The sequence below is a fragment of the Delphinus delphis genome, chromosome 16, assembly GCF_949987515.2.
Source record: "Delphinus delphis chromosome 16, mDelDel1.2, whole genome shotgun sequence".
Classification (NCBI taxonomy): Eukaryota; Metazoa; Chordata; class Mammalia; order Artiodactyla; family Delphinidae; genus Delphinus; species Delphinus delphis.
In genome coordinates this window covers 29,541,965-29,556,892 of record NC_082698.1, presented here as the reverse complement: position 1 = coordinate 29,556,892, position 14,928 = coordinate 29,541,965, and the positions used below count along the sequence as shown (strand labels likewise).

The 14,928-nt window shown below is 40.0% G+C and overlaps 1 protein-coding gene across 4 annotated transcripts in view; it reads left to right on the top strand.

Annotated features, from left to right (window-relative positions):
- Positions 1-14,227, top strand: part of R3HCC1L (R3H domain and coiled-coil containing 1 like) — a 91,106-nt gene extending 76,879 nt beyond the window's left edge. For 3 of the 4 annotated variants that reach the window (XM_060034318.1, XM_069541521.1, XM_060034317.1), the window contains 4 exons: positions 319-389; positions 1,304-1,399; positions 1,889-2,029; positions 13,015-14,227. In XM_060034318.1, the coding sequence (XP_059890301.1) occupies positions 319-389; positions 1,304-1,399; positions 1,889-2,029; positions 13,015-13,082 (376 nt within the window). In that variant the 3' untranslated portion in view covers positions 13,083-14,227. Of the gene's footprint in view, positions 1-318; positions 390-1,303; positions 1,400-1,888; positions 2,030-3,417; positions 7,689-13,014 lie in introns of those variants that run through there. The other variant, XM_069541522.1, reaches the window with a different exon arrangement.
- Positions 14,228-14,928: the final 701 nt, after the last annotated feature.

The following is a 14,928-nucleotide window of genomic DNA, read 5'->3' as shown; positions in this document are numbered from 1 at the left end:
AAAAACATCTCTTGTAAATAGTGTGATAAATACTTTACCTCCCCAGGGAACACGTGAGGATTAATTAGTTGATGTCTGTAAACTGGCTTACAATGTAAAATGCTCCCAGGTAGTTCTTTATGATGGTATTATTGCTTTTAAAGTTCAGTGGCTTCTTCTGTACCCCAAGCCATTTTGTGTGTCATTATCCCCATTCCACCTGTGTGCTTGTTGAGTGTTTCTATCTCATTATGAAATGCTTTATGAGACTCTATTTGAAAGATGTTTTTTAAAAGTAAATTTTATTTTAAGGAATAAAATTCTGTTCTTTTGTTGCAGAAAGAAAGGATTTGATATTAAATGGGTGGATGATACACACGCCCTAGGAGTATTCTCCAGTCCGATTACAGGTATTCACCCAATGGATTTCAGTGTGCTTGTTGTCCATTTTCTCCTACTTTCTCTTACAAGTAGTCTCCTAAGGACTACTTGTCCTTATTTGCTTTCTGTTCCAGCCACCTGACATTTTATTCAGTTAATACAGATAATTGGCAGGTAGAGGTTTTTGAGGCATGTTACTTTGGTACCCATTTGCTCCGCCTCTCCCTTTTTATCCTAATCCAGTGGTATTTGGAGAGAGAGCTCCTTCCAAGGTTATTTGCTGCATAGCTGTCAGTTACGATAGTGCATAGACAGATTATAGGTAAAGATTTAAGAAGCCAGTATGACTAAATCTTAAAGTATTTTTGATTCTACCCCCCTCCCCGACAAATAAATTTGCAGTAGCCCTTTAACCTGTCCAGTGAGCATTTGTAATACCTACTTTCTGAATATATGATTTGGCCTTTTCACTTATATCATTGGCCTCATGATAGATCTGATGCAGAGGCATTCAAAGAAATTAGAGATGTTGATTCCTGTCTGAATCACCTAAAATAGGGGTCTGCAAACTTATTCTGTAAAGAGCCAGATAGTAGATATTTTAGGGTATAAGGTTTCTGTCACTACTTAACTCTTGTGTTGTAGCCAGAAAGCATCCCTAGACAGTATGCAAATGAATGAGCATGGCTCTGTTTCAGTAAAACTTTACAGAAACAGGTGGTTGGCTGGATTTGGTCACAAAGCCATAGTTTACTGATCCCTGTTCTAAAATAATCACTGCCGTTTTGTTCCTTACGGATTTTCTAGAGCTTACCATTTCTTTTGCTCATGATGAAAAATAAAGCATAACATCTAGGAAATACTTTTAAGAACTAGCCTTAAATATTTTTTTGCATCACTCTTCTTCATGTCTTCTACTTCTTTATATTTATTCTCTTAACAGCTCGTGATGCTCTGGGTAGTAAACATACCATGGTGAAGATCCGGCCCTTGTCGCAGGCCACGAGAGCAGCCAAGGCCAAAGCTAGAGCTTATGCTGGTAAGCCTATAATCTCAGGAGCTTTTTCTTGTTGATAGTGGTGATATTGTTTTTTCCAGCACTTGTATAGCATCCAGAGTTCTAAGGACATATCACTTTTATTTTTAGTGTTAAAGGAAATATTATTTTAAGGAGAAAAGGCTGTGTTGGAAGTATAGCACTGGAGTAGCCACTTGGAGAGAGTGGGAGATACTAACTGCAAGCAATGCAGCAACCATTTTCTGATGACATCCTTATCTAGTTTACCTCTGTGTTTAGCTGTTTGATAGAGTCACTATAAGAAATTGTTAATATAGATAATGAAGGCAGGGTTGTTTGTGCTTTGCCATGTTAATTTCCTCTGCTCTTCATCTATCAGGCTTGTATTAATTACTGCTGATACAGCCCTTGTTAGTCTATTTGGTATGTTAATTACTGAGTTAAATCACTTGGAGCTAGAGTGCTTTCTCTTCCTTACTCCCTCCTGCTCCCTCCCTTTCTCCCATTCAGAGTTTCTCCAGCCAGCAAAGGAGCGTCCTGAGACTTCAGCAGCCCTAGCCAGAAGGTTAGTCATCAGTGCCCTTGGGGTTCGAAGTAAGCAGAGCAAAACCGAACGGGAAGCAGAACTTAAGAAACTGCAAGAAGCCCGCGGTGAGTTGAAGTTGATGGTGTTTTCTTTAGTCCCTTTAGAGTTCACTATAAGGCATGTGTTAAAAAAAAAAAAGAATGAAGCCCATTCCATTTCGGCATTTCCATTTCCTAGAAGCCTCCTACATATATTGAAATTGTTTTCATGCCTTATATTTAGGAGGAAGACATTTTAGAATTTGTCTGCCTGTTCCACACCAAGGCATCTTAATCCATGTTCCTACTGTTGTTTTCCAAGAGATAGGTTCAGTCCTTTTAGCTTATCTGTGGCTATTTCTATAGTTCTTGCTCCCGACTCTCAGAAAAATATTCCTATGAAGACATAATAGTCTCCCAGGCAGAAAACATTATTTGCTGTGGTTTTACTGGGCCATGATTGCCATGATATTATCAGATGGTTTAGATCTTAGATAGAAGACAAATTAAGGAGAAGGCAGCATCTGACATTGATAATAACTGTAGAAGGTAATTTTTTCTTTAAAGACAGTCCTGAGTGGCTCCATTAGAGCACATCTAGGTTAGCCTAATCTTCTGATTATTTTCCAGTACTTAAGAGTCCTCAGAATATTTCAACTGATCCACAAGCAGGGTTTTTCTTTCCCTATAGTTTGTAGTTGAGGTTAAATGTCTCTCTCCCCTTTATAGGCTGTTGACTTGTACGTAAAGGCTTGGGACTCCGGTTAGCACTTAAGTGCTTTTTATCAACCTTCAGGCTTTAGACAGTCTGATTGCCTTAGCCCTCGATCTGTGGAATCTGTGAAGACAATTTATTCTGAAAATTCCACTTACCGAAAAGTAACTTCATTTTTCCATTAAACGAATGGAAGTTTCAAACTCCTTGTTTATTGCCGGTCTAACAAGGCCATTAATACTTCCTGTCCACTCTGCTTTGGTGATAGCAGGCAGCTTGCAGACTCTCAGCTGCACTGGCCAGATAACCAGTGACAGAGGGTGTCATGGCAGGTGCTAGAGTTTCAGAGTTGAACCCAACTAATTTTTGAAACCTTAATGATTATAATGAGGCAGTTTTGATTTTTTCCATGCATTCTTGACTCAAAGGCTTCCTACAGACTATAGAAACAGGGGAAGATTCCTCTGGTTTTTATATATGGCACTGTCAGAGCTAGATTAAAGTAGAATGCGCAGTGTCCTAATTAATTAACCCTTTATTAATTGGTTATCTCTGAGGAAAATGATTTCTCTGTGATAACCACAGTTATCTCAGAAAATCAATAGAGGGTAATAGCAATGGTATCTATAAAAGGAGATGTGATTCTTTTTGCAATGTTTCCTGCTTCCCTATGTGTGTAATATCACTTGTATTTCTACAGGTACTGCAATAATAGTTTTGTATGGCTATCACCTGAGTATCCCCCTCTGTTTCTCTGTAGGCACATCAGCATACTACTGTTCCCCTTGAATTTGTTTTAAATGCTCAGCTATGCAAAGGACATTTCAGTGATGAAATTAAAAATGAGGCTGTTGGCTAAGTGGGTACCCTGTTACTTACTTTTTTAAAGAAGGCGTTTAGTTGTGAATAGAGACCCACGGTGGTAAGTTTCTCCTATCCATTGGTCCTGAATCTTTACAGGTTATAGAGGACTCTTCCTTTATTATGTTTCAGAACTCTCCCATTCTTTATATCTGAGAAAATGCGTATGGAAAAATTCCTGATATAGCTTTCTGGCTTCTTTATGCATTGAGCATATACTCTTGTAATTGCGTGGAGCCCAAGACTTCTCACTTAAAGATTTTTTTCTGTGGAAATTAAAAGTACTGTTTAGGTATTAAACAGAACAGATACTTCTGTTCCAGTTCTTCTTCCACTGGAGGGAAAGGGGTCAGTACAGCATAGGAAATAACATTATAGACTCTGGAATCAGACTGCCTGGGTCTACATCTAAACTCTGCCATTTACTGGCTATGTCACCTTAGGCAAATTACCAGTTGGGTAATTACTCTCTGGAGGCCTCTGTTTCCTCATCCATAAAATGGGAATCAAGTGAGATAATCCACAAAAGATACTTAGTCATCTTTAAAAACGATAGGAACACTCTCCCTCCTGTTTCTCTAGGCCTATAGGAAGTGTGTGATAAATATGAGCTGCTGCTGTTTTTAGTAATAGTAGCAAAATATCATTTTATGGTGAGTCCAGCACAGATTCCAGTACGTATTTTTTTCTTGTCATCACTCTTTTTATTTTCAATTGCCTGTGATACACTATCAACTACATTCGGAATTCACTGTGTACCTACCCTGTGCAAGGCATTGTGCTCCCTAATTAGGAAAGTTAGAGAAACAGCAAGATGTTGTTCGTCTCCTTAAGACTTGCAGTCTGGTGGGGATATCTGCCTTGAGTAAGAAAGAAAATATGAACCTGATATTTTAAGCAGTTGTTTCTCCTCTCTCTTCAGTTCTGAAGATTTTAAGATTAAAAGCCACATAGAGGTTTTTGCAATTAAAAGGATTGGAAGGAAATTCCTGGCAATATCACATGTTATGATAACTCTGGATGGGGATGGTATTATCTCCAGTTTAGAGCTGGCCCAGGGAGGTGAAGTAGCTGATCTAAGGTCACCCAACTGGTAAATTGAAAGGAGACATTTGAACCTAGGCCTCTCTAATTAAAACCCTTGTTCCTTTTATAATAGTGTAATCCCTTTTGAAGGAGTTTTGGGGTAATTAACATTTTTTTCCAAAAAAAAAAAATTAAAACATTTTAAGGTCTTCAGAAAATAAAATATGACAGGCTTCTTTTTAGTTATCCTTTCCAATGGTTAGAGCTTTTACTGTCAGAAAATTCTTCCATAGGTCTAACTTAAATCTGTACAATAGTTTAAAACAGTTTCCTCTTCTTTTTTATTTAGTAGAAATTCAGGAACATCTGGACATCATTCTGTTCTAACAGCCTTTAACTGTAAAGATCAGGGCAGATCATTTAGGAGTGAGAGGATCTGGGCTATAATAGAGTTTTTGCCGTTAACTAGCTATATGGCCATGGGCAATTTTCTTATACTTCTCTGTGCCCCAGTTTCCAACAAAGTGAAAGCAATGCCTGACTTACCTAACCATGGAGAATTTTTTGAGCAACATAAGTTAACATGTATAAAAATGTTTAAAAGGTGCTTTACGTATTTAGAATACTATTATTTATGTGACTCTTGGGAAATTAGTATTCATTATAATAATATAAGCCAGTAATGACAAATGTGTACTGTGTACTGTTGCTCCCCATTCATTATCCATGACAGACAGTGCTAATCAGTCATGACCTCTTGGTGAGTTTTGACTTGACCGTAGCCAATAGATCAGAATTAGCATAGAAATCGAAATTGAAATCTTTGTGCCATCCTGATATAGGTACTTTTATTAATAATACTATAGAATAATTTCCTAGCCTTTCTTTTTCCCACTTCAAGAGTTCTGCTGTCTGGCACAGTGCCTAGTTCATAAAGAGATACTCAGTGTGCATATTCATTGACTGAATACATGAATGACATTTGTTACTCTAATTTTTCTTCATATGTCTTATTTCACTCATGATTCTACTCTGAACCCTTTCAAGTCCTCCATGATTTTCTTTATAAAATCCAGAGTTGAACATTACATATGGAACCCTTCTAATTGATGAATTTGGAATTTGGGATTTTGAGGTATAAATACTTTCCTGATAACTTCCTTTACCCTACTTTGGTCTTCTTATCCTTTTATTGAGAAGTCTTTGTCTTAATCCTTAAAAAGGAGATTAAGAAATTAAAGCTACTCTGGGGAGAATCGAGAAAAAGGAAGTACTCAAATCATTTTAAGCAAATCATATTTTATATATCTGGAAAATAAGAACTTTAGACACAAGTCCCTGAGTGTGAGGAACAGATAGATCTTTTAGTCTAGCAGAGCGCATGACAGATTAGAACTATACTAAGAGTGGGAAATGAAAACATAGATCGTCCTTGAGTACTTTGTATTTGACTTAATCACGTTTTAAATCAAGGATTCACACTAAATGATAAAACCACATTTTAAAGACCAGACTCAGGAATACGTGTAAAATTTCCCCATGTTCCACTTATCAGAACATTTGATTCCCACCTAAAGTTGGAATCAAAGTTTTCAGAATAAGCCACTCTCATTTTCAAAGCCTGCCATAATTTTATTTCATAACTTTGTTCCATTTTATTCTTGGGGGGTATATGATTAATTGGCTGGTTCTAAAAGGCCATCTTTTGGGTCATAGGCCTGAGAGGCAGAGTTAGGTAAACAATAATTTGATCCCTTAGTTTGATTAATGAAATCACTGAGAACTTAAAAGTAAAATCATCTCTATAGGATACTTAGTCAACTGTAATAAAAATTTAATCACAGTCAGCTGCCTTCTGAAATCCTTTTTAGGAATTCCATTATTCTGCCTTCAAGAACAGTGCTGCGTTGCTGACTCATAATCTAGGTCTTACGGCATTTTCTTGGTGTCTTTTCTCCCTGGACGTGAAGTTCCCTTCATTTCTAACCACATTTCCTTTCATTTTAATCTGACCTTTTTCTGTGGAATGCAGTATTTATCCATATTTTTGGTGTCACCTGCTGTTTAGTAAACTCACGTCTCTGGCCTATATCAGAGATGAAAATGTTTATGGACTGACTGACCATTTCACCAATTATTGCTAAGTAAATAACACGTGTTATACTTAATACATTGATAATCATTCCACCCTCTAGAGTTAAATGCTCCCTTAACACTTACGTGAGCCAGACTATTTTTTCCCAGTATATTAATGATTAATACATACTTGGTAAGCCTGAAATCTAAAACGAAGAGGTCATTTATGTTACCTCTCCTTGATCTACCAGGTCTGTCAATCCATAAAAGAAGGCAGTTAGATTAGTTTGACCAGACTTGTACTTCAAGTCTTCAGGTTGATTATTACTCTGTAGGTGGCTACAAGTGGATTTTGTGATGATTTTTCTTCATTATTTTCTTAGGTGTAGAAGTAAATTTTGAAGGTTTTAATTTCCATCCCTTTTCTTTATTTTTGTAAACACGACACCAAACTGGCCCCTTTTTCATCTTTAGCACTTTCTGTTCCCTCAGTGAGAAGTCAACTCATTTAATGTAATCGTTTCTGCCAATTTATTTATTATACTGAGAAATAAAAGTCTTCAGGGCCAGCTTACGTTAGTGCTTTAGGTTAGTCATTTCATGCTAACACTATATTCTTCTTTAGTTCCTTGCCCTTATGGCTGCTGTTGGGCTTTCTCTTACTTTTTTTAATTGGTGGAGTTAAAGTTAATAGGAGCTTTTTTAATACAGTCTATCAGCTATTACCTACTTTCTTTTCTCTTTGATAAAGTGGAAACATGTTTATTCTTTATCTTTCGCAAAATACTTTTTTTCCCCCACATTTGTTCCTTTTCTGTGTAAATATTTTCAGATCCTCTCTTCAGAGGTCAGGACAGTAGAAAGTATGCTGATTTAAGAATTAAGGACCTGGGTTCCAGCTTCAGGTTTTCACTGATTATGTAATCGTAGGCAAGTTACTTACCACCTCCAAGCTTCCATTTTTTCTTTTAAGATGAAGAAAATATTTTTAGGTCTCATCCTAACCTGTATTTCTGTATTCTGTTCATGTTCTATATTTATAAATTTAAGCCTCACATTTTCACTATTTCTTTGCGGCGAGCCGCTTCTGACCAGCAGAATGACGAGTCACCACACGCAAGATTCTTCTCGTATCACACTTTATTGGAGCACAGCTTAGTTGAAGAAAGATGGAAGGAAGACCCTACGCAGCAGAATATGGCAGGCTTTATACTGGCCAGAAGGTCCACACAACAGCCCTGGATTGGTGTGTGTCAGTACATGTGACAAAATATTGCTACGCCTACAATCCACGGGATGCACGCGTGGCGCCTTACGCGGCACTCCCGGGTAGTGCAAGCAAGATGCAACAATGTAACTTCGCCTTCCTCTGGACCAAGAATCCAGCTCCTTTCTGGCGGCGTCCCACATCTCCCCCTTTTTCTTTATGTCCTTAGACCACACGACGGTCGCCCGTACAAGTCTTGCCCCCAAGGGGACATGGCTGTTCAAGGGCTATTGTCATGGGCGGCAGAAATCACCCTCCCATAGTGCAATGCTGCTTACAGCGCGGGGTGCAAGGGCTGATTTCGCAGAGGCTCCCACTAGGAGTGCAATGGCTCACGGCCATCCTGTGCAGGGGCAACCACTAGGACTTGTTTAGCAGGGAGATCCAGGCACCGGCAGGCTGGCCGTTTTCAATGGCCACCAAGGCTTGCATCAACATGATCTTTTGTGTGTGTGACTTACGTTTCAGACGACACACCAACCATAGGCATAGTGCAATCCCCACTGCACAAAGGATGCCAAAAGCCCCCATGCCTACCCATTCTTTAAAGAAAAGAAAAGTAGAGGATAGCCATGAAGCAAAATTCCCAAAAGAAACAGGGTGTAACTCGGTAGTATTAAGATGAATAATCTGTAATCGTTGTTCAAACAGCAGTCTCTCTGCTTCTTCGGACCAATTTCCTTTTAAATATTCTCCAATCAGTTTACTTTGGTTCAAGCGTCCTATAATTTTATAGGGAGTAACACAAAGATGATTAAATTTAGCAACACAACCAAGCTGAAGCATATCATACAATTCTTCAAAGGCATCCTCCAGCAAATCCATCCGTTGATTCAAAGATAAAATGCCAGCATGTAGATGTGTATTAAAACGATTCTGATTTTCTAATGCTAGCGACGTTTGCTTTACTATACCATTAATTACAGCAGCTGATTGTACCTGATTCACCATTGCTGCAGCAGCAGTGGCGGCCGCCGTCACAGAAGCAGTTAAGGCAATTATAAGTGCAGCAGTAATCCCAAAATCCCGCCGCTGCCTCACCAAATTAACTAATGGAAAAGTAGCGGGATCTGCCTTAACTGGAATGGGAACAAATGTAGGTATACGTAGTACTACAGCAGTCTGTACGATTGTTCCATTCCAACATTGTGAAATCCAGCAAGAAACGCCCTTATTACATCCTTCTGTATCATTAGACAATAAAAACATAAAAGGGGGTTGTACACATATCACAGCTGCAGGCTTGGAATAATTATGCAAAGAATTTAGTATATTACGTATTTTCAATTTATATATTTGACTTTTATTAGCTAATTTAACCTCCCCGCTTACATTATACAAGGTGCCATTACCGCGGCGGCAAGCCCTGCATTAGATAAAGGGCCTCCAATCTCCCTGTAAGCTTTCATCCACACTTCAATGTCTTTTCCTTTAAAAAGGTGTAATGGCTCGGCGGCATTCTTTTGTACATTGTTCATAAACAAGTTGTTTCACTAGAGGCATCGCCTCATTCACATTACCAAAAATTCTTCCCGCCGCTTCCATCATCCGGGCTACAAAATCAGAAAATGGCTCTGTGCCTCCCTGTATTATTTTTGTTAAATTCCCTGACACCTCCCCTTTATTTGGGAGGGCTCGCCATGCACGCATATTAATCTCATTTATTTGATTATAAACTTGTACAGGGAACACAGTCTGGTTATTTATCCACTGTCCTTGGCCTAGTAACATATCTACATTCCAGGCAGGCTGCCCATTTGCAGCATTTTCCCTTGCTTGACTGTGAGCCAAATCAGAAACAATAGACTTCCAGTCTAAATATTGCCCCATCGTTAAACACGCACGAGCAATATCTTGCCAGTCAGTAGGGGTCAAGGCATTTCTTGTAAGCCGTTGCAAAAGCATAATAGTATAGTTAGCAGAAATGCCATCCCGTTTGGAAGCATCTGCAAGATCTCTAATTAATTTATGATCTATCATATCATAATATCGCTGGCGTGTAGCCGGATCTTCAAAGACTGGAAATGCATTGGACAAAGAAGAAAAAGGAACTTGGTACCAAGCCTCGCGGGGAATAAAAGTACTTTTCGGGGGAGGAATGGAAGGCGCAGAACGCCTAGGTTGAGCAGCACTCCCTAAGGCAGGGGACAAAGCCCCAAAAGGGCCATAATGCTCCTCCTCATATTTTGCAGCAGCTTCTGCCAACTCTGCAGCGTCAGCAGGATCCAGCTCCTCATCCTCTGATAAATACATGGCTTGCAAGCCAGACAATAGTGGATACAATGATTCTCGCCCAGTCTCTTGGGCGTCTGGTTGTTTAGATTTTAACTTTTTCTTAACACACACTTTCTCGTTATTATCTACTAATTCTTTTTTTGTAGGCCTATCATCTGTAGCTTTATGACTGCCTGCTTCAGAAGCACTATCTTGATATGACCGCAAAACTTGCGTCGCTTGTTTCACTATGTCTGTACACTTTCCCTCCTTCAGACAAAATCGAACTAAATTCCACAAAGGGAAAGTCCCACAGCACAGCTTACCCTCCTCATGAAAACGGTGCAAATCCTTTCCTAATTTCTCCCATGAAGGGATTGTCAAAGTACCTGAAACTCCAAACCATGGCGCTGCTTGATCTATATCATTCAGTAAACGGCCAATAGTCTTGTGAGATAACGTCAACCCCCGATCCCGTAGAAGTAGCTGTATCGGCTCATAAAAATTTGCCGTGGGGTTAACATGAGTATTCCCCATTATGTACTTGTACTGACCTTCACTAAAAGATTTACACCATTACACACACAACAAGATAGCGCAAGGCACAAAAGCTACTTACCGGCAAGATTACCGGTTCACTCCGTGTGTCGAGTTCTGAATCGGTCCTCCATGCAGGGTGCAACGAAGTTCCCGGGTTTCGGCACCACTTGCGGCGAGCCGCTTCTGACCAGCAGAATGACGAGTCACCACACGCAAGATTCTTCTCGTATCACACTTTATTGGAGCACAGCTTAGTTGAAGAAAGATGGAAGGAAGACCCTACGCAGCAGAATATGGCAGGCTTTATACTGGCCAGAAGGTCCACACAACAGCCCTGGATTGGTGTGTGTCAGTACATGTGACAAAATATTGCTACGCCTACAATCCACGGGATGCACGCGTGGCGCCTTACGCGGCACTCCCGGGTAGTGCAAGCAAGATGCAACAATGTAACTTCGCCTTCCTCTGGACCAAGAATCCAGCTCCTTCCTGGCGGCGTCCCACATTTCTTTGTGCTTCTCAGTTTGTCTCTCTATTCTTGCTGACTTTATCATATGGTTTACCACCAGAATTTCCTCTTATATTTACATATATTTGGTAATACAGATCTACAGTCTTTTGTTGGAAAGCATTAGTGTAGGAAATGTTTCAGAATTCTAAACTTTTCCAATTTTAGAAAAATAATATATTAATACATGTTTCATAACACCAAAATCGAACACATTAGCATTAATATTTCTGTGGCCTTATGTCCTTTCAGGTTATATTTACCACCAAAGGAGTTTTGACCCCAAACTTTTTAAAAAACAAAAAACTTTTTTTTCAGTGCTACTTCGATTTTGAAATCGTGGATTATGGACCAGTCATTCGTTTTTCTACTGCTCCTGGATTTCTTTTCCTAAAGCTTTCCATATTGCCTCTCTGGTTTAAGTTTCTGAGTTTATTGAAAAATCTGAGTTCTAATAATTCACTTTTCTAGTTTCTTCACTTTTTCTTGGAACCCAGGACCACTTTTTGATTGTTTTCATCCAAGGTTGCCTTTGCCTTTAGATCCTCTCCTAACTTTTCTCTGAATCAGAACCACAGTCAGCCTTCCTAAGAAATCCCAGAATCCTTTAGACAAGCCAGTTATCCTTTGTGCTATCTCCCTGGAGAATCTCAACCCAATTTAAGCCTGCCTTAAAGCTGAGTCACATGACACTGAGCCTTCAGTTTGGAATTTACTGACCCCCATTTTCTGCCTCTTGTAACTTTGCTGCTATTTTCAGATAATGCCACAAGATGGTGCCCAAATAGCAGCAAATTTCTCTTTCTCACATTTCCAAGTGCCAGTTAGCTTCCTTATCAAGTTCTTTGCCCTTAAAGTTGAGTCAAATACAGTATAGGAATTCCGTAAGGGATTCTGCTGATTTGGAAAGATATGTCAGAATAGCAAGAATTAACTCTAAACTCACCTTGATTTCTGTAATCCCCCTGGTTCATGACTTGCAAAATCTCTTAGTCGAAATAATTGCCCTTGGAAGGAAGCACTTAGGCGTAATCATCTACATTTTATGGTGTCAAGATCAATGACTGACTAGCCATGAAATTAGAACTGGTATTGTGGCATCTAGTGAAGTACTTGGGTCACCACACCGTGTAAGGTCTTTATTGTCTCAGGTATTGGTGAAAGTGTTAAATGGAAACTAAGCTTCTGTGTTAAAATTTGAAGATGGATTGCCCAGATTTGTGCATTTTTTGTTTTTAGAAACAGTTCTTAGTTTCCCTCCATTATATGTGGTCATTTTTCCATGTTGGAATTGGTGTTCCAGAAGATTTCTGGCTCCTGAAAGTGCTCTGAAAATATTGAAATTTGATTTTCCTGTGAAATTTTTTTTTCTTTCTTTTTTTTGTAGAATTGTAGTAGAGAGATATGACTAAAGCCCAGTGGCTACTATTTCCATTTGAGCAAAAAAGTAGAAGAAAAATATTGAAACATATTCTTGATGCCTATTGAAATATTTATATAGATCAGTAGACTGGGAATAATGGGCAATTTTACTGAAGCACTAACACAGTTTAGAAAGATAATTAAAATAAATATATTATCAGCAAGACAAAAATCTGGATCCTGCTCGGTTCTGACTTATTCCATATGCTTTTTATTTCTATTAGCCACAGATCTTTCTCTTTTTATTATATAGTAAGAGAAACATTGTTCCCACTTACAAAGCACTTGGAAAGTTAAAAATATTGACTCTTGGAATCAGGTAAGAGAAAACCAGGGAATTCACCTGTCTCATGATTAAAGTTTGCCTTGTAATTCAGATTAAGTGAAAGTCACTGGTTATGTGAAGTTATACTTAACCATCTTAACACTGCCCTTATTTACAGAGAGAAAACAATTGGAAGCCAAGCAACGGGAAGACATCTGGGAAGGCAGAGACCAGTCTGCAGTTTGAACATCATTTGATGACAGGGATAATTCCAGGAATTCAGAAAATATTTCCAGTCTTCAGAGGATTTTTCCAGAGCTCTGTGTACATGCAGATGTGCATGTTAACGAAAGAAAGAGATAAGCGATCAAGACAAGGGCTGATGAGGTATAGGAGGAAGACAGACTCCTGTTTGTCTTCACTCCTAAATGCAGTTCTTTGGAACTGCCTTAACTGTGTTGGACGTGGAAGGAAGCCATCAGCTAGGAAGAAACTTGGAAGATGTGACTTCCAAGAGTCCTCTGGACAGGGCAAGTCACACTTCCAAGATGTTTTAAGCAAATGCAAAACAGAGGATTCAAACCTGTGATGATGGGAGATTAAGGCACCGCAAAGGCAGGGTGTTCCTTAGTACCTCACAAAGCTGAGAACAGCAGTATTGCAGGGGGCGGGTGAGGTGGGCGGTCAGAGGGGAGGGAGCTGTTAGTACAAGGAGATGGAACGGTATCTGGAGTGCTTGGTATTCACAGAATCTGCACTGCCGGTTCCAGAACCCCAAAGTTGGTGAACTGCAGCAGGTGTAGGTATTTGGACTCCAGAGCTTGTACTAAGCTGAGTGCCTGGGGCTGCTCCAGCCGCATGGCAGCCTGGGGCGTGCCCGCTTCATTCCTTACAGGAAGCCGGTCTTGGGAGCTGTGTGCCAGTTCCAGTTTAAGCAGTACTATCACGTTGAAAGAGAAAGACATTAAAGCCCATTTTATGACATGCATCACTCTGCTGTTGGCCAGTTTTGTCATGCCCCTAAAGAAATTAGAGAGCAGTTCTTCCCTTATCTTCACCCCGTAATGCTGTGCGTGGATTCGGTGGATCTGTTGGTTTTATTGATCAGCAGTAGACTGCTGATCATCTCTGTGCCCCAGAGTATACTACAAAATACTCTACTGGCATTGGTATGTGGTGGCTTCTCTCCCCTTCTTGCCCTCTTTGCACATCCCCACCCCACCCTCTTGCCTTTCGCCATTTTTGTCCAATCTGACATCCTGCAGGAGGCATCTGGCACACAGCATGTTCTTGGTATGATCTTCTCTGCCTTTGCCAGAGGCATTTGGCAAAAGCCATACCAGCTCGTCCATTATAGTGAAGAGCAGCGAGTCACACACCTCTGGGCAGTAAGAGATTTCCTAAAAGACGTGGACAAGTCAGAGCAGTCAGCTCAGGCTTTATCCTTCTCATATCTGCATTCTCAGTGTTTTTGAAGAAATCGTAGTGGTGGACCTCCAGATGCTGAGAGAGCAAGAAATGATGTCTCATTGTGCTTTCAGTGAGGGCAGCAGCCTCATTTTTGTATGATTCAGTGCCCGTGACAATGATGGGTTATAGCATTGCCTAGACGATGGTGTAGTGGGGCTCCGTCCAAACGTTCCTCAAATGACACTGGCCGTGGGTCTTGATCCCTGCCGCTGTTTCGGTCTTAGAGCCCTCTTACAGTTCCTCAGCATTGTTTTTCTCATCCTTTGTCTGTTCTGAAACTGTCCCTTGTTCATGTTCAATACCTCCATTCCAAGTTTGGAGGGGTCATTAGGTCCTCTCGACCCTCTGCCCCAGCACTGCTTAGGGCAGCTGGCTGTACAGCTTGTGCTGTCATCGTAGAACACAGGGAAGTCTGTTTGAACAGTATGGCTGCCTTTGAAAGGAAATGCAGGAAACTAGCCAGGTTTCGTACTGAACAGTATACCTCTGAGGTAGACCTTTGCTCTGTTTTGATTCTTCAAGGCTGAGAATGGCCTTGGGTGGTAAAAAAAAAAAAAAAGTGATTGTCCCTATCACTTGCCTTTGAGGGTGCTTCCCCTTTCTGGCAGCATTTTGGCTTCTA